Below are 27,215 nucleotides of genomic sequence, written 5' to 3'. Positions count from 1 at the left end.
AAATGCACTGATAAGGAGATGGATTAATTGGGAGAAAAAGAAAAAGAATGCAGCAGGCCAGGTTACCAAGGACAGGAAGATCATCAGAGAGAACAGTGGGGCCTCCAGGCTCTGGAAGCTGCCAAGGGGAGGAAGGAGCTGTGCTGGGCGAGTTGCTGTGACAACCTGGAGCTGGTTGTCAACACGGTACCCTGCTCCCCGCTGCTGCTCAGCTCGGCAAGCTTCGGAGCCTGGCTGCCATTCATCCCATCGGGGATGTGCTGTTTGGGGGGAGGGTGTCATCCTACAAGCTGCTTCTGAGTCTCAGTGCTGCTGTGTGGGAGCCGACGATTGATACAGTGGCTACAGTCACCTGAAGAATCGCTAAAAGAAACCAACAGAAGCAGTTCTCACCCACCCACCCGCCAGTCTGATGCAGTAGGTCTGGGTGGCCCTAATGGGCAGCCAGGGCTGAGAAGCTCTGCCTTCCTAGACCCTCGTGCAGGGCAGGTCCTGGGGAGAAAACCCTGAGCTCGACTGGGGGCTGCTGTTTTCCCTGAGTGGCACCCAACAGGCAGAGGTTTGCTCTCTCAACCCGGTATGGAGGCTTTTTAGAGCTTATGTGGCCGCCACACTGGAACAGTTTCTTCTATTTGATTGTTTGTTTGAAGGGGGACCCTGGGGACTTCCCTGGTGGTCCAGTGGCTAAGACTGTGCTCCCAATTCAGGGGGCCCGGGTTTGATCCCTGCTTAGGGAACTAGATTCCACAAGCAGCAACTAAGAGATTGCATGCCACAACTAAAACCCAGCACAGCCAAATTAAGAAATAAATATAAAAAAAATAATAAAGGAGGACTCTGCAGAAACTTATTAGCGGACGAAGGTTGAAGATCAAAGCTGCACCCTAAACTCGGGATTCCCAAACTAGAATGGGTACACCAAGAGCAGACTGGGAGGCACTCACTATGCTGTGACCCTACAGCAGACTGCTGGGAGGCACTGAACTTGGCCCCTTCAGGCAGGGGTCCCCAACTTCTGGGATCCAATGATCTGAGGTGTAGCTGATGTAATAATAATATTAATAGAAATAAAACACACAATAAATGTAATGTGCTTGAGTCAGTCTGAAACCACCCTCTACCCCTCACTGCCTTGGTCTTTGGAGAAAACTGTCTTCCACAAAACTGCTCCCTGGTGTCAAAAAAGTTGGGGACCGTTGGCTTCAAGGATCCCGGTACATGGAATGTATGTACCCAGCTGGTCTCCCCAGCTTGTCGCCGGACGTCTCCTCAGGCCCCACTGCCGTCTGAGTCAGAAACTCGGATCTATTAACTGAGATTGCTAGTGGACTTCATCCCTCTCTGGGATCTAAAGGTTGTGAAATTACTCATTAATCCTAAAAGGCCCTGAAGTTCCATGTGAAGAAATAGAAATGGACTGCTTTCATTCAAGTCTGATGAATTTCTTTGCCTCTCATCCTGTATTGCTATTTCTGGGCTCTCTGGGAATATGATACGACCCTGTTTGATCAGGCAATGGTTCATGTGACCTTGATGAAGTGAAAACAGAGCATGTTTTGGCAGGTGTGAGGAAGAAGACAGAACTAGAACTGCTATGTGTTGTCTTAGCCAGGTATTGACACTGGTTTTACCAAAAAGAAGACAACCACCTCCAACACCATGCCAAGAGTTCAGAGAACACCCTCAGCATATATACAGTAGCCACTGTCAAACGTTTTGGTCTCAGCACCGCTGTTTTAAGAATCATGAAAAAAAAAAAGAAATAGAGTTAATTTACAATGTTGTGTTAGCTTCAGGTATACACAAACTGATTCAGTTATATATATATGTGTGTGTGTATATATATATTCTTTTTTAGATTCTTTCCCATTATAGGTTATTATTAATGTAAGATATTAAATATATCTTCCTGTGCTATACAGGAGTCCTTGTTAACTAGCATCACTTTACACTCTTAAAAGCCTTCCACTGCAGGGGCCATAGGTTTGATTCCTGTTTGGGGAACTAAGATCCCATATGCCATGCAGCACAGGCAAAAGAAAAGAAAATTAAAAGTTTTAAAATTATTAATTCATGAGAAAAATAATAAACCTATTACACATTAATACAAATAATGTACTCAATGAAAACAGCTATATTTTCTAAGTTAACCATTTAAATAAAAACAAAACCATTTAATGAAAAGAATGGGATTTTTTTTTTTTTTTTTTACAGCTATCTGGCCTTTGCTAAATAGAAGGCGGCTGGATGCTCAAAACTGCTTCTGAATTCAGTTTGTTGTAATATGTCATTTAGGCCAAAATATATGAAAAAAAAATCTGGCTTCACAAAGATATACAGCTGGAAAGAGAATCTTAATAATCTTTTCAGATAATTTTGGGTATTCTGTCTTTGATAACATACAGAAAATCAAAACTCAGCAAATAAGTAGTTTCTTAAAGGTTAGTTGTAACATGGAATTTGAAATTATATCAATGAGCTTTTCACACTGTTACATTAAAATCCACAGGTCTCTCTGGAGCTATATATAGATCTTTTAGCCAGGTCTGGTTTTTTAACAGTGTGCATTGGTCATTGGTAAAATATTGGTTCACTGAGTTAGGGAGATCTTTCAATCTTGAGACATCCTTATAATACAATATCCAAAAAAAAAAAAAAAAATCACATTTCTTAGTATTACCATTGATTTTCAGCAGAAAAGTCTTTATAAAATGGGAAATTGTCTAGCTCATGGTAGCAAATACAAGTTTTGCAAAATTCAAATTTTCACTTAAAATTTATCATTGATTGCAAACACTGTTAGTTATGTTCCTTGAAGTGACAGGCTCACTTTGCACATTTCCAAGAAACTATCTGCCAAATGCCCAGTCTAAACAAGCAGTATGTCTATCAGTCATTCCTTCACCTGAAAATGGTGTTCTGTGAAAGAGAAGCTGTCAGCTCAACATGCAGTGTGAGCCAATGCACAGGTGCTTTGCCTTGAGACACTTCTGCTTTGGGACAGAGGGTGTTCCATGCACGTGTCTCATTTCTTCAAACAGAATGTTAAGAAGACATGTACTCAGGGTTGAGATTTTATGCTTCATGCAGGACACTCTTTGGTGGTTGTTCAGCTGCTCAGTCGTATCTGACTCTTTGTGACCCCATGGACTGCAGCACACCAGGCTTCCCTGTCCTTCACTATCTCCTGGAGTTTGTTCAAATTCATGTCCATTGAGTCAGTGATGCCATCCAACCATCTCATCCTCTGTTGCCCCCCCTTCTCCTCCTGGCTTCAATCTTTCCCAGCATCAGGGTCTTTTCCAATGAGTGGACAGTGGATGGATTTGTGCACCCCCCGCCTTGTTTTTTTTTAGCATTTATTTTCTGGCAGCATTGGATCTTTGCTGTGGCACTCGGACTTAGTAGTTGGGGCTCGAGTCCTTCTCTACTTGTGGCACATGGGCTTAACTGCCCCCAGGCATGTGTGATCTCAGTTTCTGGACCAGAGATCAAGCCCATGTGCCCTGCACTGGAAGGTGGATTCTTAACCACTGGATTGCCAGGGAAGTCCTGGATCTGCCCTTTTTTGACTGACTGCATGGTGGTGAAGAATGTAGGGTATGCTGGTTCAGTTTGGTATCCGCACCTTCACTCATGCTTAGGGACCAGCAGAGTTTTACCCACCATCACTTCTGCACTGTCAAGTGCCAATGACAAAAGCAAATAACATTTTAATTTTATTCTGAAAATAACTTTAAAGTTCTCAGGGACCCAAAGGAGTTCATGAACTACACTTGGAGAAATGCTGACACGGAATGGTGTTCTGGCTTAATCTTCCTGGTTAAAGCACCCTAAATCAACAGGCTTTTCTTCCTCCCTCCTTTCCTCAACTGCTCCTTCTGTATTTTTTTTTTAAATTTATTTATTTGGCAGCACTGAGTCTCAGTTTCAACATGTGGGATCTAGTTCCCTGACAAGGGATTGAACCCAGGCCCCCTGACCAGGAGGGCAGAGTCTTAGCCACTGGACCACTAGGGAAGTCCCTCCTTCTGTATTTTCTTTTTTTTGGGTGGGGGGGAGTTTCTCTGTCCTTGGTTTTGAGATATCAGTTTCCCTCTTTTTTTTCTTATTCTATTGAGATGTATTTCACATACCATCAAATTCATCAGAGTGCAGGATGTGGTGGTTTTTAGTGCATTCATAAGGTTGTATAATGTCCCCACTGGAATGTCTAAATTCCAGCATGTTTTCATCCCCTGCCCCTCCCCCACCCCCAAGAAACCCCATTCGTGTTAGTGGTCACTCTCCAGGCCCTGGTGACAAAGTCACTTTCTGACTCTACAGATTTGCCTGTTCTGGGTATTTCATAAAAACGGAGTCATACCATATGTGGACTTCTGTATCTAGCTTCTTTCACTCAGTGTCATGTTTTTGAGGTTCATTTATGCTGTACCATGTAGCAGCACTCCATTATTTTTTTATGGCTGAATAATATTCCTTTGTTTGGACAGATCATACTTCATTTATCCAACCATCAGCTGATGGACATCTTGGTTGTTTCTACTTTGGGGGTATTAAGAAGAAGGCTGCTGTGAACATTCCTGTGGCGTATGTTTTCTGTTCTCGGATATGTACCTAGGAGCAGACTGTTTGGCTCATTCACCCGCTGAGCAGCACTTCTCAGTTGGTGGTGCAGATCAGTTTTTAAAATTTCCCATCTGCTATGGACCAATACTTCAGTAAAGTACAAAGTCATGGGCTTGGATGATGTGGCACTATTGAACTCCTGCGAAAATCCCTAAATGTTCACTCTTACTCTCCGTTTGGTTTGAGCTTTGACTTGGCAAAGGGTGGCTACAAATTGCACCAACCTCTCCTTTGCCTCTTTCACTGAAGGCTTTTTCTTCTGACTCCTAAACATGGCTGACCTCCAGAGTCAGTCCCGATCCTCTGCTATGCTCTCTACACCATCTCATTGGAAACCCCATCTACTCTCATGTAATTTAACGTGATCTTTATGCCAAAGACAACCTCACATCTTTAATCCTGACCTCTCAGGTTTCAGTTCCATGTTTCCACTTCCTGGCGGGGCATTTTCAGTTTGATATCTTGCACCATCTCTAACTCTGTGTAAATAAGACATGGGCTTTCCCCTGAATCAGGCTTCTCTCAGCTTCTTTTGTTGATTAATGATGTTACTGCTCTCCGGGCCACACAGTGACACTCAAAGGCTTGAAGTTATCTCCGCCTCTTCCCTTTCTCCTCAGTGCCCATATCTAGTCACCAAATCCTGGTTTGTGTACCACAAGGCTTGCAGGATCTTAGTTCCTGCAACTAGGGATTGAACCCATGCTCCCTGAAGTGGAAGTCCAGAGTTCTCAGCCATAAGGACCACCATGGATTTCCCCCAAGTCCTGCCGATTCCTCCTTTCCAATGTCTCTCGCCACCATCGCATCCTCTTCTTTCCCATGCTACATCTGCAGGGAAGGCCCTCAAGTGCTTCCCCTTCAAGTCTTGCCACGACCTCATCTCTGCCTGTAGCTGCTTCCTCTGACATCCTCCACCAGGGGGCTCTCCCTGCCACTCCTGTTCAGAAGCCATCAGTGATTCTACCTGACCACTCCACATAGCATCAGCTCCCAAGTCCAAGATTCAAGGTCTACCTTCTAAACTACATTTCTGGGCAAAGCCTCCACCCTCCTCCTCCAGCTAACTGATATGCTAGTTTCTGCTCAAACATGCCTTGTGTCGGGAATTCCATGGTGGTCCACAGGTTAGGACTGCGCTCTCACTGCCGAGGGCCCTTCAGGGTTCAATCCCTGGTCAGGGAACTAAGATCCCACATGGAATGTGGTGTGGCCAAAAAAAGAAAAACCCAACCAAACACACAAACCACAACACCACCCCTCCCCCGCCAAAAAAAAAATCCGAACAAAACATGTCTTATGCCTTTAATCTCTAGACCTTCACTCATGCCAGTCCCTTTGGGTGGGACACCTTCTTCAACCACCCCTCTAACCAAGTGAAGCCCTACCCATTCTTGAAAAACACTCAGTTCAAGTGTCTCCTTCTTTAGGGTTACTGTAGACCACAATTAATTCATGACCCTGCGCATTATGGACTCATGCCTTAAATACATGGCGCTTAGGACAAAGTCTCATTTGGCAAAATGATTATGTAACACAAGTTGCCATTCCTTACACTAGTGTTCTGTATTAAAACTATCACAAGTTCACAATCTCTTTCCCCAAAGTCCTTCTGTGTCTTTGGATCTCCCATAGCATGCTATCCTGCTTATTTCATTTTCTGATGGGTTCATCTACAGTAACTGGCACTTAACAGCAGTTCGAGTGTCAGTTTCCTCATCTGTAAAATGGGGACAGGACCTGCTCCAGTGATTATGTAAGGGCTAAAGGGGATATTGCATATAAAGTAGTCAGCACAGCCTAAAATATTGTAAGCAGTCACAAAGTCTCACACACACACATGCAGATTCACATAGAGGGAGTCTGTAAACTAGGTCTTATCTGAGAAATTCTGATGAAAGTGGTATCAGGGGTTCCAAATCTAATCTTCTTTCCATGTGACAATCAAATGACTGAGGGATTTTCTTCCCATTTTCACTTTAAAAGAAGAGTCATTGTGTATTTATTTTAGAAAGATACTGACTCTGGCTTGCCAAGAGCACTTTCTCTAAAATGCAACATACGGTTAAATTAAGGCACTGGATGGTTAGAAGAACACCAACTCTGAGGTTAAGATGAGATTTGACAGCCTGAATCCCAGTTCTGCCACTTACTAGCTGTCCCCCTTAGGCTGGTTGATGAGTTACTGCTTTTGGTCCTCAGTTTCACTAGTAGAGTATCTAGGTCCTGGCTCATATTTCAAGCTGGTCCATATCAGATGCTCAGTGAGCATGAGATGGCATCAACCTCTCCTTTAACAGAGGGCTGCCCAGCAACCTCAACCGACTGGCCTCAAACACAGTGAGTGCCGATGGCTCCTGCAGGTCCACCTCCCGTCGAGGCTATCCCCAGAACTTCACACTCGTGTGCAATGTGCAGTGGGTACCCGCCTAACGGGACACCTCAGACATAACAGGCCCCAAACTCAACTGCTGATGTCCTTCTCTCAGCAAGCCTGCTCCTCCCCTGGCTTCCTCATTTCAGCAAAGCTTTCTGCTCAGCCCTTCTGGTCACACAAGGCTGAGGCCCTGCCACCTTCCCCTGCTCCTGAGCCCCTCCCCTCCCCCAGGCAACCTCATCTGTCAGCAAACCCTGTCTGTTCTACCTGCAAAGTGAATCCAGAATCTGACCACTTCTGCCCCTGGTCCATGTTGGCGCCATCCCTGGCCTGTGTTATTACTGTCGTCTCCTGACTCATCTCCCCCAGGGCCTTCAGTCACGCTCTGCTCTGCAGGAGCTGAAGTCCAACCAGAATGCCAGACTGAGCTGCTTGCCCCTCCCCCACCGCTCTCTGACTCATCTCTGACTCTGGGCCGCCCTTCCTGGAATGGCAGGCTTGTGCAAACCTTAGAGCCTTCACATTAATACGTTCTTGGCCTGGGATGCTCTTTCACCGATGAGCTCAAGTACCTCCAGGGTTTCAGGTTTTTACTGAAATGTCACCTTATCGGTGGGGCCTTCCCTGACCGGTATCTTGAGATCGCACATGTTGCCCCACCCTGTATGCCACCAACACACACTTCCTGTTTTTCTTTCCTACTTCATCTTTCCTATTTTCCCTTGGCACTTACTACTCTTCAACGTGCTGTATATTCTACTTATTGGTCTTTGAAGGCAAGATTTTTGTCTCTTTTCCCCCACACTGTACCGCAAGTGCCTTGTAGAGCTCCTGGTACAAAAAAGTTCTCAAAAATATTTGTTGAAAGGATGAGAGAATAAAAGAATGAAAGAGCAAATACTCGGCATCCTAGGGAGTGAATAAAATATGTACTGAGCATCCATTATGTGGTCAGCAATGCATTAGGCGAAAGGAGACTACGGCAGAGTTGTAAGAGATGCTTTCAGACTCTGAAGGAGCATTTTAGAGAGAAAAGAATACCAAGCAATGATGTTGTGTAAATGCAAAGTGATGGAAATGCCAATGTTGTAGAGGTTGGAGAAGACAAGAGGTCAATAATGAACAGAGCAGTCAGGATGAGCAGAGAAGAAACAAGGGAAGGGAGTTCCAAGGGAGAATTATGTACTAAAGACCCAGAGGCAGGAGAGGGCATGGAGCAGTCATGTCACTAGAGCGGGCTGACTACAAGACGGGGCAGGAAGGTTTGGAAAACCAGACAGAGTCAGAATTTGACATAATAGGGGGAAAAATCAAGAGGATTGGACTTCCCTGGTGGCTCAGAGGTAAAGAATCTGCCTGTGCCAATGCAGGAAATATGGGTTTGATTTCTAGGCTAGGAAGATCCCACATGCTATGGAGCAACTAAGCCCAGGTGCCACAACTACTGAGCTTGTGCTCTAGAGCCTATGTGTCACAACCACTGAAGCCTGAAAGCCCCAGAACCCATGCTCTGCACAGAAGAAGCCACTGCAATGAGAAGCCGAGAAATGCAACTAGAGGGTAGCCTCCGCTCACTGCATCGAGAGAAACGCCCGTGCAGCAGTGAAGACCCAGTGCAGCCAAAAATAACCTGAGCTCATCACCTGTTTCCGTTCTACCCACTTCTGCCTCGGCCCTCAGCGATGGGCTAACATACCCCCAGCCCAGGCCAACTCACCCTCACCTCTTGTGAAAAGATCTGGTTCACAGGGTCAATGGTCTCCTTAGAGTAAAATGACTGAAACCGATCTCAAACTCAAAATTCATACTTATCGTCAGAAGTAAAGGGATGGGAGACAGCGGATTCCCCCCAAAAGGCTATGTCTGTCCATCACTGCTCTTAGGGCTAGTTCACTGACAAAATTATGGCAACTCTGGAATTTCTAGCTAAAAAGGATGGATGGAAAAACCTGTTTCAGCCTTATATCATCTGGATGCTGAAATTTTTCTAAACTATGAAAAAACCATTCCCACAGATAATGGGTATTTTGCTTTGGACAATGGAAGGCCACTTTTAGGATCAAGTTTTAGTTCAATTTTCCTAAGAATCACAGACTAGAATATAAAACAGGACTGCTTTTGAACATGGCTTATTTGTATTATTTATTTATCTTTGGCCACGTGGCATGTGGGATCTTACCTCCCCAATCAGGGATGCTCCCTTAATTGGAAGTGCAGAGTCTTAACCACTAGATGGCCAGGGAAGTGGCCATCTAATGGCTTATTGGCATGGACAGTTTATTTTTTATCACATATTTCCACATGCTAGCTTTCTCATGATTATTTCTGCTGTGAAGAACTGCCATTCACATTTCTTTCACCAAAGTGGAAATTCCTCATACTGAAGAGCTACACAGAGGAAAGGAAGATGAATGGAGATAGGAAGGAGAGTGAAGCCCTGTGCGACTCTGGCTCTTTGTGGTGATAGGTGACTGATTGGTTACTGACCACACTGTCAGCTGGGGGAACACTGGGACATTTTGGACCTGGAGGTGGGGTGACGCTCACCTCTGGAATTTGTTCACAATGGTCCTGTCTCTATTCAGCAGATTAAGCCTTGTTGATGGTATGGCCAAGAAGACAACACAGCTGCCCCACTCCAACAGTCCTCTGTGGCTCAGGCTGAGTCACATGCTGAATGGTTATTCCTAGGATTCAGATTCTTTGAACCCATGAAACCTTATAAATCACTGACTCCAAACCCTTCATTAGAGAGAGAAGAAAGCAAAGCCCAAAGGGGCTAACTGGCTTGCCTCAGGTTAATAGAGCAGAGCCCCAGTTAGAACCCATATCACTCGATTTCTGTGCTGACACTCCTGTCACAGACCTTGGCACCTGGAGGAGGCCAGCAAATACATCACTAGGCACTGCTGTCGTTCAGTCACTCAGTCATGTTTGACTTGTTTCGATCCCATGGGCTGTAGCCCGTCAGGCCCTTCTGTCCACGGAATTCTCCAGGCAAGAACACTGGAGTGGTTTGCCATTTCCTTTTCCAGGGGATCTGCCCGACCCAGGGACTGAACCTGCATCTCTTGCATTGCGGGTGGATTTGTTACCACTGAGCCACCAGGGAAGCCTCACTAGTCACTAGCTGTGCACTTTTAAAGCTACGGCTATGTTATTCTCTGATTATCTGTTCACAGACACACGCACGCCCACATCTGCTTATCATCCTATCTAAAACCATTTGAAAACTTCATCTCTGCTAAATTTAGGTACTCCTTGTTCTTTCTTTCTTCATCAGTTCTTGGGGACGCCCCCTGCCTATCTTCTTAGGGTGCAATTCATTTCTGAAAGGGACCTCCAGCTCAGTATCTTAAACGTTTTGATGACTATATAACAGAATTCAGGGATAAATGATGAAAATGTCCTCAGAATAAGAACAGAGGGGGCGTTTTAAGAGTAAACTAGTAAATGGAGGTTATCTGTGAGAAAGGAAAAAGGCTCTTATGAAGGTTACAAAGTTTTTCTTTTTTTTTAATGGGAATTCCCTGGAGGTCCAGTGGTTAGGACTTGGTGCTCTCAATGTTGAGACCCAAGTTCAAACCTTGGCTGGGGAACTAAAATCTCATAAGCCGAGTGGAATGGTGTGACCAAAAAAAATTAAAAAAAGGAAATATTAGTTTTTTTAGTCACTTAACCCAAACAACCTAAACCTGAACTGCATCCAAAGTCCCATCAAAAGTCAGTTTTTTATTGTTCCACTCAAGCCAGGGGCTCTTAGCAGTTAACAGGCAAGGCCATGTTAAGATTAATGCCAATGATACAAGCTGGCAATCATGCGTGCAAACTGGTGCTGAGGCTGTTATGATGAGGAAGTTATGATGTTATGATGAGACAATAGACTGACCCTGAAGCCACATTCCCTTGTATGACCCCACCGGGAAGAGGTACTCACTGGCTTCTGAGCCTAGGAAAAGTCAGCACCCCACCACCCTGGGTCAGGGGCCAGCCCTCAGGACTACCTCAAGCCTGATCAGATGCTCTGAACGATTTGCGAATGTTTGTCTGCACAATTACAGTCTTTTCTGTACTATTACAGATTGTGCAAATGGTCACAGTTTTTTTGTTATAACAGAATTTATAGACTGAAAGAATGTTAAGGCTGTTGACTCGCAGCCTAGTCACTAGTCACTGTTGACTAGTGGAACAGGACAACAGATGCTGACCGACCCTCAGGCACTTGAACACACAGAAATGCCTTTCCTAGCAAAGATAGCAGCCTGAGGCTTACATTCAGAGAGTGTTTTTATTTTTATTTTTGTCACATTGTAAATCTTTGTAAATTAGCGAACCACATGGTGGCAACTTGTAGCCAGATTATCTGATTCGAGCTCAGGAATGAAGAGTAATCTGGTTGAGAAATTTAGCTTTGCCGCTTGGGCAAATCACTTAGATTCTTTGTACCTTGATTTCTTCACGTCTAAGGTAGGGATGTAAAGAAAAGAATGTGGCCCCTCCCACATTCTAGTTCTTCAAGGACCATGCCAGCAGCCACTGCAGCTGCCCACCAACAGTGCACCAAGGGGGGAATTCAGGATGGAGAAAAACTGGAAGGGTTCTGTGCTTTGGATCCTGACCTAGATAGTTCAGATGTATATCTAAGGGACAGTTACAACGAGTCCAGATTCTTGCGTCTTCACATACACAGAAAGGCACTAAAATCATTCACTTGAGACGTCTGCTCTTTGTGACTGGCAGTAATCTTTTGATGCTCAAAGTGTGTGTTACCTACTCAGTTGTGTTCACCTCTTTGCGACCCTACGGACTGTAGCCTTCAGGGTGCTCTGCCCGTGGCATTCTCCAGAAGAAGCTTCCTGACCTAGGGGTTGAATCCAGTCTCCTGCACTGCAGGCAGATTCTTTACTGTCTGAGCCACCCGGGGAAGCCTCTCTGAAGCTCAACTACATGCTTTTTTCCAAGCAAGAAACATTCACATATTAATATGTCCCTGATCTCTTTGGAGCCTTCCTCAGAGCCACCCAAGAGGCAGTCTTCCAGGCTACGTTCCTCAGTAAAGGCCCTGAATTAAAACTGCATTTGCCATTTTTAGGTTGTGCGTTTTTCTTTCAGTCAAGAGGCAAAATACTAGCCATCTTACAGGCTGTTGCGCAGATTATAAGAGAAAATATCCGTAAAAAAGCATCAAACATGTACTTCCTTGAGGCCACTTAAGAAACATTTAAATATGAGCAAATATTTTATACAAGCCTATCTATACCTAACTTCTTAAAGTCTGAGTAAGATCTTTTAACCAGTTTTAAGACATACACTCTCAGGCTCAAGCCTCTAGCCTTGAGCTAGGGGTGGGAAATTTTGGCCTTTGCCCATCTTGATCGGATTTTAACTAAATTAAGTCTATAGCAAGTTTCAAAAATAAAGCTCTGAGTTGCCCCCAGTACTCCCAGGAAGAAGGCGATTTGCCACGAAGTTCACCCAGCTTCATTTAGTCTGAGGCTCTTCCCCTGCAAGGGTCTGTTTGAGGCCTGGGTGTGTGTGTGTGTATGTGTGTGTAGGGGTGGAGGTGGGAACTAGCAATGTGCTCACATGGTCATACATTTAGCAACGTGCTCACGTGATCATATGTTGTTATAAAACGTGTAAGACGTTTTTGAATTCTTTTTCTTAAAGAAGGTCACCAAGATTAAGAATTTTCAGGTCCCACAAATTCTGGATTATTAAAAAAAAAATCAAGCACTACAACAAAACTAGGCATTTGTTGTCATTGTCATTCAGTCGCTAAGTGGTGTCTGAGTCTTTGCAACCCCATGGGCTGCAGCATGCCAGGGTTCCCTGTCCTTCACCATCTCCTGGAGTTTGTTCAAATTCATGCCCATTGAGTCTGTGATGCCGTCCGACTATCTCATCCTCTGCCATAAGATCTTACAAAAGATCCTGAATGAACATTTGGGCCAACTCAGTATTTCAGACCCGGGATGCCTGTTTAAGCCCAGGAAGGGAAGGAGTGCGGAAGTCACCTACCAGAGAGGTCTATCAGCTGGGAGCACAGGCTCAGCACAGGTCAGAGAGAGAGGCGGAGGGCTGGCCAGGTCTGCAGAGCCCCCAGCCTCATCTCTGCTCTCTCCAGTCTTCCCCTCCTCTTACTTCTTATCTTTCTTTTGTGTCTTGTGTTACTGCTTCCTCCTCTTCTTTCCCTGTTATAACGGCCTAAAGTCTTCTATTTCCTGCTTCTCAGCTTTTACACTTCATGGTTCTCTCTCAAAAATCTTGAACTAGTGTGTGGCAGCCTGAGTTTTTTTCCCCCCTTTTGATTCCTGGCACTGGTTTTCAGTGGAGAAATTGGAGTTCTTCACTCCTGTTGTGCCTTGATCTGGCCAGGGGTTGCCCCAAGGTTGCCAAGTGGCTAATTAGCTTTACACAACCCTCTCAAATAACTTGTCTTGGTAATTTTTCTCCCTCTAGTGAAGAGTTGCCAAATCTAGGCTTGTAAGTACAAACAAAGTAGGTGAGACTTCTTTTTCGCAACAAGTATTCCAGCAAGTGAAACAATAAACTCTTCCTGAACCAGCTGGGATTCTAACAGGAGAAAAGACAATGGCATCACACCCTCTAACTGAACCTATGAATCCGAGCGCGTATGGATATTTATTGGGTTCTGTTTCTCTAACTTTGTGAGCATACCTACTCACTCTTTATTCAAGTCTGCAGATTTGGTGAATTTTAGTACACTCGTAATGTTGTGCAACCACGCCCACTACTAATGCCCCAATACCTCCATCAGGCTAACCAGAAACCCCACACCTCTCAGCCGTCACCCCCAATTCAACCCTCCTCTCATCCGCACCAACCACCAATCTACTTTCTGTCTTTATGGATTTGCCTCTTCTGGGCATCTCACATAAATGGAAGCAAACATTACGTGGCCATTTGTGTCTGGCTTCTTTCTCTCAGCACCACGTTTTCAAAGTTCATCCACGCTGAAGGAAGTATCAGTACTTCATTTCTTTTTATGGCTGAATATTTCATTTTATGAATATTAATATTTTATTTATCCATTTGTCAGTTGGGTCATCCACTGTTTGTCAATGATAATAATGTGATGAATATGTGTGTACAGGTTTTCGTGTGAACATATACATCAGCTCTTTTCAGTACATAATTAGGGGTGGAACTGCTGGGTCCTACTATAATAACTGCTTAACTATGAGAAACTGCCAAACTGCTTTCTTCAGGGGCTGCGCTGTTTGACGTTCCCACTAACCACGCATGAGGATTTCAATTTGCCCACATCTTCACTAACATTTGTTTACTCCTTTTTTTGGTTACAGCCATCCTGGTGCGTGTGAAGTGGTATGTCATTATGACTTTGATCTGCATTTCCAAAGACTAAAGATGCTGAACATCTTTCCATGTGCTTATTGGCTATTTGCATTTCTTCTTTAGACAAATGTCTATTCATATTCTTTGCCCATTTTTAAACTGAGTTGTCTTTTTATTGTTTAGTTATAAGAATTCTTGATATATTCTGGATACTAGACCCTTACCAGATAAATGATTTGAGTATTTTCTCTCTCTCTCTTTTCTGTTTCTCATTTCTTTTCACTTGCTTTAGAGTATCCTTTGATGCAAAAAAGTTTAAGATTCTGATGAAGTTCACATTATCCCTGACCATCCATGCTGAAAAAAATCCAATTTCTTTATCAGCATCTCAATATTACTTGAAGATTTGGGAAGAACTTTAAAAACTATTTAAAATTTTGTATTTTATTTATTTATTCTGGCTGCACCCTGCGGCATGCCAGGATCTTAGTTCCCCAACCAGGGATCAAACCCACACTTCCTGCATTGGATGTATGGAGTCTTAACCCTGGACTGCCAAGGGAAAGTCCCCAAGTTAGGTATTTTAGAATATAATAAAAGCACATATACCTTAAAAATATAAAACGAGATTAAGACTTGAAGAAGTTGACACAGGAGATGCGGCTTCGATCCTTGGGTCAGAAAGGTCTCCCAGAGGAGGGCACAGTATACTCACTCCAGTATTCTTGCTTGGAGAATCTCCATTGACAGAGGAGCCTGAGGGGCTACAGTCCATAAGGTTGCACAGAGTCGGACACTGAAGCGACTTAGCATGCATGCTATATAGGAATTCCTAGGTTTTGCTTTTGTTTCTTTCAGAATAACTAAAGAAGAACTAAAACATGGGGTCAAATTATTCTTCAGCTGAAGAATGAGGGTTTCTAGTAGCCCTTCTGGTTCAATATTTTTAATTGGGGCCATGTATATTGTATTCCAACTATAATCAATCTTTTCCACCAGAGTCTGAGGTATACACCACGGGAGCCTTAAAGGGCGCTGTTCCAGCTGGCCTCTGCTTGCTGGCTGGCAAAGAGAAGTATTATATTCGTGGACAGTAATCCAGAATGGTGTCCAAGCCCATCTGAGTTTAGAATTGCTATCACAGCAGAAATTGGAAACCTCAAGGGCTGTAAGGCATTGAGCACGTCCACACGGAAGCCACTTCTCATCACAGCACATACAAATACACAGCGACCAGGCTCAGCCTTCTGAGTCTCATATCCTCCTCAGATTAGCACACAACATACTCACATGAGTTCTTTCTTTTTTATAGTGAGCTTTTAGTTGCTTACAAAATTACTATCTCACCACTTATAATTCTGTGTAGCAGGTATGACCGTGTATGCTTTTCTTATCTAAATGCCATAGCAATATGATAGATACTTGATACTGAAAAGCATCTTTAATTGACAAAAGCTTTTTATTTTTAATTTAAACTTAGCCTGTGGTTAGTGTGGGGTATTTAAACTGTCCACTTGACTTCATGCGAATCAAGAACAAAACCTGAGTCTTACCACTTTTGGCTGAACTTCTCTCTGCTTTCTGACAAACGGTCCCTACAGTTAGAATGCAATGACATTTCCATCAGAAGTCTCTATCGCTAACAATTATGGTATATGAGGCTCTCAAATGGAATCCTTTGTTCAGGGTGTCCAGAGTTTCACAAATCTCACTTACGTTCAAAGCCACTGCTTGAACAGGGAGGAACTCAGATTTAAAAAGCAATCCAGGGACTTCCCTGGTGGTCCAGTGGTTAAGACTCCATGCTCCCAATGTAGGGGGTGTGGATTCAATCCCTGGTTGGGTAACTTAAGATTCCACATGCCCCACATGCCACACAATACAGCTAAAAAATAAATAAAATAAAAAGCCATCCATTTTAAGCCAAAAGGAAATCCTTATCCAGAAATCACTCATCCTTAATTTTAGTGTCTTACTTGCCACCTTCCCCATTCTAGCTTTGAAAACAGGGAGAAGTAAAGATATATACAGCATCTTTTGGGATATACAAATCTTAAGCTTTGAGGTCTCTAGGAAGCTATTATTGCTTCACCAAGAGAACTTCAGGTGGGCCCTAAATCTCCCTGCCCTTGTCTTCAGTAACTGCAGGGAAAATGTCAACACCCTTCAGCCCCCACCTGAATAACTCTCTGCTTGAGGAGGACAATTCACCTAGAATTCCATGAGGGCATCTACTTTTTGTTAGAGCTACAGGTCACAACAGAAGGCCTGGAGAGAAGATCATCTCTACTATCTATCTGGTAATAGACAGATTATCATATATCTCATGTTCCCAAAGACCAATTTTACTAAAGATGAGGTAACGAGTTAAGCATTGTATCTCATAAATTTTAAAATTATATTTAACTCATAACAAGTGGCAATAGTTTGAAACAGAATACAAAATTTACTTGCATTTTAAAAAATAATATAGTCATCAAAGAGCTTTCTTATTTGATAAGAAATCAGAGCTTATCTATCTGACAAGAGATGATAATGATATAATAATGTCATTAGTACATTAACCCTATGATTCAGTAATAATATAATATTTGGAGATCTAGCAAATGGGGAAACCTAAGCCAACAAAGGTCCATCTAGTCAAGGCTATGGTTTTTCCAGTGGTCATGTATGGATGTGAGAGTTGGACTATAAAGAAAGCTGAGTGCCGAAGAATTGATGCTTTTGAACTGTGGTGCTGGAGAGGACTCTTGAGAGTCCCTTGGACTGCAAGGAGATCCAAACAGTCTATCCTAAAGCAGATGAGTCCCGGGTGTTCATTGGAAGGATTGATGTTGAAGCTGAAACTCCAATACTTTGGCCACCTGATGTGGAGAGCTGACTCTTTTGAAAAGACCCTGGTGCTGGGAAAGATTGAGGGCCAGAGGAGAAGGGGACAACAGAGGATGAGATGGTTGGATGGCATCACTGACACAATGGACATGGGTTTGGGTGGACAGGGAGGCCTGGTGTGGGTTCATGGGGTTGCAAAGAGTCAGACACGACGAGTGACTGAACTGAACTGAACTGAAAGCTATAAAGAATCTGAGAGCATTTTGTTTATCCCAAAGATCATAGGATACAAGTTTGACATCAACTGTTACAAAAAAGGGGCTTAATGTGAAGTCACACATTAAGCCTGTAGTCCTCAGACATGCGGGGAAGCGTATAACATGGAGAGCTGTTAAAACACGGATCACTGGGCCTCATCCTGAGAGTCTCTCGTTTAGTCCCCACTAAGAACCTGATTGCCTAACAAGTTCCTAGCAGTTCTGATGGTGCTGGTCCCAAGACCACACTTGGAGTCTCCTTAGAAAGGAAGGAGATGAATATCTACTGAGGGAAGGGAGAGAACAATTATTTAAAACTATCCTGGGTCAGGCTTGGCCAAGGATCGATACAGTCTATCTCACCTGGTCCTCAGAGCTTCCCCAGAACAATGCTTCTTTCTCACACTTGGCCAGAGCAGAATGAGAGCAAAGGGCCTGCCTAGGCAGTTTTCTAGAAATAGGCAAGCTCTTCGATGACTATATCATTTTTAAAAATGCAGGTCGATTTTGCATTGTTTCAAAGTATTGCTGCTTGTTATTAATTAAATATAATTTAAAAATATGTATCAGATACAGCACTTAACTTTTAACCTCAATTCTTTAGTCAAATTGGCCTTTGGGAACATGAGGAAAAGGATGGCTGGAACTTAGTAACTGGTTGATGGTGAAAGAGTTGGCACATATTTAATCTTATTATAATTATTTTGTGGCTGCAATTACTTTTGTGCACGTGTGTTTAATTACTGGATGGCCATGGAAATCCCCCAATTTAATCTTAATTTTAGAAAACTGCACCTAGGCCTGCAGGTCTGTAAAGATGCTTGTCCTGACAGCTCACTCTGTCACAGCCCCCCCCATTCCCCGCCCCCTGAAGACTCAATCATGCTTTCCTCTGCAGCTCCTTTATGGAACCTCTGGTGTCCCAGCCAAGCTGGACTGCCTGCTGTTCCTCAGGTCTTCCTCACTTTTCCTGCTCTCCACATACATGCTCATTATCCTTTGTTGTTGGAAAGTTCCCCTTTCCATCTCCACCTGACTAGAATCTTCCATGCCTTTTAAAGTCTAGCTGAAATGCCATTTCCTTTTTCAAGACTGAACCCCATTTTTAAAAGGCTGCTGGATGGAACTCCTTCAGTGAATTCCCATGGCTGCCCAGACAGATTTCATGTCAGTGGGCATGTAATTGCTTTGTTAAATTACCCTGTGCATAGAATCTCATGGGCCCTGTTTTACACGTCTCTGCAAAGAAATGGGCTTCCCAGGTGGCGTAGGAGTAAAGATTCTACCTGCCAGTGCAGGAGACACAAGAGACGCAGGTTCAGTCCCTGGGTCAGAAAGATTCCCCGGAGTTGGAAATGGCAACCGACTTCAATATTCTTGCCTGGAAAATTCTATGGACGGAGGAGCCTGGGGGCCACAGTCTGTGGGGTCACAAAGAGCTGGACACGACTGAGTGACTGAGCACCCAGGCACATTGCAAAGAAATAGTTCTGTTTGATGTTAAAGTTAGACTGGCATTCAAACATGAAGTTCTGTGCAACGTAAGATATTGGAGTGTAGATTAACAAGTTGGAAAAATATATTTAAAAGAAATCCCCAACAGGAAGCTTTAGGTTATGATGAAATTTGTGGCTATGAATTAGAATAAAGATAAAAGTCTAAAATGAAGAATGGACCTAGCCTTTTGGGATGAGATGAGGCCTTGAAAGTCTTTAGGACAATCTCCTCACTTCACAGCCATAGCATTTTTGGACCATGCTTTGTATTATGGTCAGAAGTCTCATTTGTCTCATTAATGCTGCTCAGTTGCCACCGTGCCCAGCTGAGGGCTCTTCATTTTGCTACTTGAAAAAGAAAAAAACTTTTTGCCCTGAATGATGGATTTAGTTGTGAAGGGCCAGGCCTGACTCTGGTCCAAAGGGAGCTGAACTGTGGGACCTCCTTTGATTTTAAAGGTTGCTAACCATAGTGGTGCTGATTCTGAAGCTCCAAGGAATAAGTCCTTACCCCCAAGTGCCACCTTAGATCTACCAGCCAAGCCATAGTCATGGCCAAGCCTGAAGGAGGAGCTTGTGCTAGGTGGGGTGACCATCTGCTCCATTTGGCTGATGCCATTTTTGGCTGCTGAGAGGTAACTAACATGCTGATTACATCTTGGTTCAGTCATGTAGAAAGAAAAGAGTAGAGAATACCAAAGGCCTTTGTCTTTCCCATCCCACACGCTCCTCCCAGTCCCAAGGTGGTAAAGAGCAGGGGTTTCAGAAGTGGGTAGAAACGGGTATGAACTGGAGGTCTCAGCTTCCTATCTGCACAAGGAAGCTAATAAGAGGACTGTATATAACTTAGGGGTAATTGGCAGGCCAGGCAGGGTATTGTTGAGCGCTTTATAAATGTCAGCTACCAATGCCATTATCAACACACTCTAGATTCTCTTCCGTCTCTGTAAGCGTCTCTCCGTGGCATTTCAGTCCCTCCCTGATTCAATTATGATACCACTGAAAAGTGAAAATGTTAGCAGGGTTGTGTCTGACTCTTTGTGACCCCATGGACTGTAGCCCCCTAGGCTCCTCTGTCCATGGGATTCTCCAGGCAAGGATGCTGGAGTGGGTATCCATTCCCTTCTCCAGTAATGACTTCTAAAACCATAATCTTTATCAACTGTTATCAACTGTTATCAATCGTTATCAACTGTTTTCAAGCTCAAGACTAGGCTTCACAAGACAAGCTGGAAGTGCCCTTGGAACCTAAAGCCAGTCCCCAAACTAGGTCATTCCCTGGCACTGAACAGCATCTAACCCTCACTTGACCTCTCCACATTTGTGAAGTCACCGTCACCTTTTCAGCTCCCCTGGCAGAAGGCCTGAGGTTGTTTTTTTTTTCCCCCCCAACTATTATACTTCTTTCTCTCTCAGGCAATCAGTTGCCAAGTCATTCACCCACACTTTCACTTATTCAGCAAATATTTATTGGGCCCTTTCCACAAGCCAGGTACTGTTGAACAGAACTTAAATGATTGTTGCCCTCATCTGCACATATATAATCACACGTTAGCATGCATACTCACTCGGAAGGGGATTTCAGTCCAGAAGACAAAGTACAACAGGGCACATAACTTAAAATGAGAAGCAGGAAAGGACTCTGCAAGGAAGTAACAATCTGAACCAAGGCCTGAAAGAGGGAAAGGCTCGGTGAGGTGGGTAATGAGCACAGAGTGCTCTTGGCAGCCGGATTAGCAGGTACCATGGCTCAGGTGGGAAGGGCCTGATGCCTTTTCTGAGGAGCTCGGGCAAGGCCACGTGGCCACAAGGCTGTGAACTTGCTCAGGTCGAGGCTGGAGTGGGAGATTCCCAGGGGAGTATGGAACCCCTGGTGGGGGCTGAGCCAAAAGAGGGATGGGGTTGGGTCACCCTGGCTGCGCCAGGGAGAACGGACTGGGTGGACAGGAAGAAACTACAGGGACCTGTCCAGGGGCTATTCGGGCAGTTCTGGCGACAGATGGTCAGTGGCTGTGATGATGGAGGGAAGGAGTGTATCTGAGGCACAATTTGGAGGTGGTGCTGATAGAACTCGGTGACTGGGGTGAGGGCAGAGTGAGAGGGGGAGGTGATAAGGCTGGCTCCTGGGTTTCTGGTGCGTGCAGCTGTGTAGATGAAAAGTAGTCACGGAATCTATCTTCCAAACTACTCTGTACTCCTGGATCCGCTCCCAGGACAGTGCTGGCCCATTGCTCTCCTTTCAAGTATCTGCGATGGCTCCTGATCACCTGCTTCAGTAAGCGCACACTTCCCTTGGCTTTCAAGGATCCACCACCTACATTTCAAGTCTTTTTTTAAAAATTTTCTTGGCCGTGCCATGGGTCATGTGGGATCTTAGTTTGCTGACCAGGGATTGAGCCCGCACCTCTTGCACTGGAAGTGCAGGGTCTTAACCACTAGACCAACAGGGAAGTCCCTTCCAGTCCTATTTTCTACTACTTCTCTACTTAGGTCCTGCTTCAGTCCAACTGGACCACTTCCTGTTCCTGGAATGTGTCACCACATGTCCTTGCCTTGGTCCCTATTCCTCACCATCTCAGTCTGCTGAAACCCTATTCAACTTTCAAAGTTCATTAAAGGTCCAGTCATTAAACCTCATAAAGCTCTGGGAATCTCTGCCAGCACTTAGAGTGCCACCTGTTATTGTGGTTACGAGAGTACTTATCGCCTGCCTGTTCCCTGCCCCCAACAGACCATAGGTCATACCTTCGGGTGCCCAGCCCCATTACTCATCCTGTACCACTGCCCTTTCCTTTGCAGGGGCAAGCACAGTGCTTCACCCACAACAGGTACATTTTGCTGAATTTATTTGGAACAATTCGTGTTGCTAATTATGCTAAGGAACGAGGAGACCTGAGCTGTTGAATCGGAGATGTTTTCCAGTGGCATCTGCCAGCACCAGAGCTCACAGCAAACTTTATCTTCCACCAAACTCCTGGCAATCAGACGCAAGACAGACACACACATGCCCCTCTTGACAGCGTCCTCTGCCTGTTTGAAATTCTCCAGTGCAGTAAGTGCTCATAAACTTACCCTTTCCTTGCAGCACCTAATATCAAAAAATTACAGCCTCTAACTCAGGAGTTTTAAGACTGCTTGCTGTAACCCATTAGTGGGTCTTGAAATCAATTTAGTAGGTTGTAAATGATACTAAAAAATAAAATAGAAAATAGCTAAGCACACTACCTATGTTCAGGATGAGTAATGTTTCCTGAAACTTCTGTTTCCAATGCAAGTATACATCTGTGTGTTTACTGGGTCATGATGTAAAATGTTATTTCTCACTTCGGGCCCCAGTTCAAAAGGTTTGAAGGCTAATGCTGGGTAGACCAAGACCAGCACACAACTCAAACAGGGAAAGATGTTAGGGAACCAGTAATGAGACTATCTAACTAAAACAGTGAGACATTCATTCATATTTTATCCTCTTAAAATGTGAATGTCTGATATACCCAACTCTTCAGGGGACCTGCATTTCAGTGCTTTCAACCAAAATTAATCTCGTTAGTAGAAAGCCAGTCAGAAATTGTTTCCAACTACAGGCCTTTTGGTACCTCAGGCAAGGATTTCCTCCTGTATCCCAGTTCCCCAGGAGAGGTGGTTCAGGAGCTCCATTGCTGAAAGGCTACTGGTTTCTAGGTTACAATACACAGAAGTGATGATACTTTTGTAGGAGAAGCATATTTACAACCAGAAAAATGCATCCTTTCTTCCATGTACTTGTCAACAAGCTTATCAATGTATGTTTCTGTGTATGTATGTAACCTAAACCTAGAAAATACAATCCTATATATCCACATGTGAAACTCAGGCCTGATCAATTTAGGGGTCAATGTGAACTCAAACTGACCTAAAAATGAGATATACTATGAATTACTGAAGGCAACGACACATGTGGGCTAGGAAGAGGGGATGTGGGCCACGGTAGGATGGACAAGGGGGCTCAGGAGTGTGATGGATGTATTATACCAAGTTTTTATTACCTTGATGCTTGGTGGTAATGAGAGGATGAGGTTGGAGGAGTAAGCCATGGAGAAAACAACTGTCTAGACAGGTGTATGCCCCATGATCGTACACAGTAGTCCACTACAAATGCATAGGCTGTATTTGATTATGTCATCACTAAAAAGACAGATTCCAAGCCTAATTCTAGCCGCAGCTCCATTTAACAGGTTGTCCCTTATAATCTGTTGCTCCCTGTGTTACAGTCTCCATTTATAGTTGAGACATCAACAGCTGGCTTCCTAATGAATGAAATGTAAACACTCTTAATTGTCAATTATAATCCCAACAAATAACTGGGCCTGGAAAAAAGGGCAAAGAAGTAGGAAGTTCAAAGCTGGTGTGGTGCAAAGAACCCTAGATTGAAGTACTGATAAATTTGGGTTAGATCTGGGTGGCAGCAAGTAAGTTCCACAACCTAAGGTTCCTGCCACCTCTAAAATTTTGTAATTCTACATGGGAGGGTAAAGGTGATCTTTATCTGGAAGAAACAAAGAGTATCTTGGCTTGATGTGTGATGGGCAAATGACAATATTACCCAAGGTTGTTTAAACATGAATTAATGCCTTTCCCATTATCTAGATCAGATTAGCACCCTTTAGGTGATATTACATGTCAGTGTCTCTATCGACTACTCCATAAATTCCAAATTTCTTACCAGTATTTAAGGCTTTCCACATCTGCCCAACTTTATCTCAAATTTCTTGTGGTTCAGACCTGCTCCTGCACCCACCCTCCCCAACAAGTCTTGTTTAATTCTTCACCACCCCTACTTTCCTAGCTGAAGTCCCATAACCTTCGTAAAGCCTTCCAACTACTCAAATATTTAATATCAGCTTATGACCTTTGAATTCCTACCAGACTTTATAGCAGTTCTATCAGATAGGCATTATTATGCTCATTTCATAAGTAAGGAAACTAAAGGCCCAGAGAAGTTAAGTGGTTCGCCCATAATCCTAGTTTGTGAGCAGCAGGACTGATTTGTTTGCCCTCCAAGTCCACACACTTTTTTTTTCCCTTACTGTGCCATGCTGCTTCATCTATTAAAAAAAAGCCATAGAGGAAGGATGCATTAAAAAAGCCCATAAACCAGTTACAATGCGGTTTGTTGTGACATAAATGCAAATACACCACATCCTTTGAACTACATGTGTAAAACACGCTTGGGGTAGCGTGAATAGTTTTTAAGGGGTTGCCAGCCCTGTTTTCCAAGCCCAGTACTAAAATAATATTCCACGGTAAATGACAGGTGGGTGGCTAAGGACAAGAAAAACCAGTATAGTTAAAAGAAGAAATTAGAAACGGGACAAAAAGATGAGAGTGTAATACAAGCTGGCAACGCACACAAGAGACACAGAATATGCAAGTATGGAGTATGGGGCTGAGCGGGTCCATAGGACTAAAATATCTAAGTTAGGGAGCCTATACCTGCCAATGAGAAGCGCGCGTGTCTGAGGGTTGATATTAATAACAGCAGTACACATGGACAGAGAGTAGAACTCAAGAGAGAGACAAATAAGGACAGGTCGTAGGGACACAGGGCAGAGCATGGCAGGATGAGGGTGGTGGCGCCCAATGAGGGGCCAGAAGGGTACAAGAGGGGTCGAAGGGAAAGGTGAAGAGGTTCAGAAGGTACAGTGCCCCCAGACTCCAGAATAGTGTCATCTTCCTCTCCACAGCCGGTTGGTATGTTTAAGGATTGACACCCGCACCTCAAAAAGCCCTCCCGGTGGCTCCGGGAAGAGGGCGAGGTCACGTCCCCGTCTCCCGGGGACTCCGAGAGGGGTCCTTACCTAAGAAGATGGAGATGATGAGCCGCAGCGCCTGTTCTGACGCGCCCAGGGACGTCGCCAACTTGTTAAGGCTCAGGTCTTGGAAACCCCACTGCAGCCCCCTCGTCAGCTCGGCTTCCATGTCCCCCTCGGCTGCGGACGCCATCTTAGCTCCGGGCGTCCCCCAGGGACCCCTCTGCTCCGCGCGCCCCGAATGTGGGCACAGCGCTGGAGCTTCACCCCCAATTCCGGCCCGGAGCCCGCCCACGGCGTGCGCATTGGCTGCGGACCCGCCCAAAGGCTCCGGGCTCAGTCGGTCATTGGTCAGCCAGGTCCAGGGGCGGGGCCTCACGCGGCAAGGTAGGCCGGGGGCGGGGCCTCATATTTGTAAGGCAAAGGTGACTCGGCCCGAGAAAGAACGCGGGGCAGGCCGGGGGCGGGGCTTGGAACCGGGAACCAGATCCGCGATTGGAAAAGTAAGAAGCCGGCGGCGGAGGACTGTACAACTCAGTTCTAACAGCTCGGGGGAGGAGTCGGGGCGGGCGAGAGTCCTGCCGGCTCGTGCGCTGCCTCCCTATTGGCTGAGACGGAGCAGGCGAGAGTCGGGGCGGGGGGGTGGGGGCTGTCACTCGACTGCGAGGTTACTCTCGGTCGCAGGCGCGCCGGGGTTACTGGGGCATGTAACGGGAGGGCGCGAATTCCTGCGGCGGCCTCGCGAGCGCCCCCTAACGGCGCCGCGGCTGTTCTTGAACCGTTAGACACGCCGCCTTCCCTCCCAGACCTAGAGGACCACCCCGGCGCCCTCAGCACTCTCTACCTGCTCCTTTGATTTCCTGTAACTTCCTGTATTAAAACGTTGCCTTCCTCCGAGAGGCGATGAAATTAAGCTACGCTGATTTAACTGTTAGGCTTTTCATTAAAAATTAAACTAGTTTGTCACTAAGTAATACAGGTTCAGGATCAAAGTGCAAAGAGGATAGAAATTGGAGACAAAAGTCCTTTCGTCCCACCTTGCTTCGCATTCTTACTTCCAGTGTTCGGATCAGACTAACAAAAATGGGCTAGGTCCTGTGCTGGGCTGTGAGCCCAAAGCTATGGAGTGGAGATGGTGCACGGACATATAAGGTGTTAATGACCGTGTAATTAATTGCAAGGGAAGGCAAGTGCTCTGAAGGAAAAGAAGAATGTTCCGTGAGAATATGTAACAAAGGAACACCAAGTTTTCAGTGATCATTGGAATTCGTGGAGCATTCTTGCACAAGTGCAGCTTATACTTCTATAGCACTTTGCACTTTGTGCAGCACAAATAGTCATATTGTTTCACCTAATTGATTATGAAACAGGTTACTTACAGACACAGAGGCTTGGAGAAATTAAGCAACCTGCTAAGTTCCTTCCCCAGTAAGTGGCAAAGACAGAATGGAAACGTAGGTGTGTTAAAGTTCACCTCTCTCCTCTTCAGGGGGAGACAAAATGAAGGAAAAAAAAATCAGAGAAGTCAAGAATAATATTATTTCCCCCTTAGAGGGACTTCCCTGGTGGTCCAGTGGCCAAGATGCTGCCCTCCCAATGCAGAGGACCCAGGTTCTATCCCCAGTCAGGGAGGTAGATCCTGGCTGCCACAACTAAAAGGTCCCGTGTGTCCCAACGAGAATGAAAGATTCTGCGAGCAAAAAAGACCTAGTGCAGTCAAAAAAATCTGAAACGTGTGCACAGCTGAGCCTGGTGCATTCCTTCCTGTCCTTCAGAGGTTGTCTCCTTTGGTACTTATCAATCCCATGCCTATTTTTATACTTTATACAATGTATATATCCAGAAACAATTGTAATATAGTTTTGCATGCTTTTAAACTTTATAATTACAGCAGAATGTATCATTTTGCAACTTGTTTTTATGATTAACATCTTTATTGAGGCAGATTCATGTATTTATAGGTAGCTGTAATACGGTCATTTTAATTGTGACGTAACATTGCCCTGTATGATTGTGCCATTTTTCATCATCAAGTTGAGGAATGCTTGGATTGTTTCTTGTTGACGTATTTCTTTTATTACAAACATTGCTGCTATGGACATTCTCCTTTAAGCAAGAGTGAAAATTTCTCTCGGAGTGTAACTCCAAAGTTTTTTTTTTTTTAATTAACTGGGATCTATTGCTCAGTGGTAAAGAATCCACCTGCTAATGCAGGAGATGCGAGTTTGACCCTGGGCTGGGAAGATCTCCTGGAGAAGGAGTATAATTCTTGCCTGGGACATCCCATGGACAGAGGAACCTGGTATGCTACAGTCCATGGGATCACATAAGAGTTGGACACAACTTAGCAACTAAACAACAACTACTGTAGGAAACATGTTGCTATCCAGTATACACACTGTTCATATCCTACATAACATACAGGTATAGTACTCACACTATATGCACACATCACAGACTGCCATGCTATGCATATGTTCTCTGATACTTTCTGTTCTAATTCATTAATAAAATAATC

At 44.6% G+C, this 27,215-nt stretch overlaps 1 protein-coding gene across 1 annotated transcript in view; it reads right to left on the bottom strand.

Annotated features, from left to right (window-relative positions):
- Positions 1-24,943, bottom strand: part of LPCAT3 (lysophosphatidylcholine acyltransferase 3) — a 34,814-nt gene extending 9,871 nt beyond the window's left edge. Inside the window, exon 1 of the mRNA XM_068971085.1 lies at positions 24,746-24,943. Coding sequence (XP_068827186.1) covers positions 24,746-24,890 — 145 coding nt within the window. The 5' untranslated portion in view covers positions 24,891-24,943. The remainder of the gene's footprint in view (positions 1-24,745) is intronic.
- Between the last annotated feature and the right edge of the window lie 2,272 nt (positions 24,944-27,215).

Source organism: Capricornis sumatraensis, chromosome 4, assembly GCF_032405125.1.
Source record: "Capricornis sumatraensis isolate serow.1 chromosome 4, serow.2, whole genome shotgun sequence".
NCBI lineage: Eukaryota > Metazoa > Chordata > Mammalia > Artiodactyla > Bovidae > Capricornis > Capricornis sumatraensis.
The sequence above is the reverse complement of the archived record's forward strand: the minus strand, read 5'-3'. Positions and strand labels throughout refer to the sequence as shown.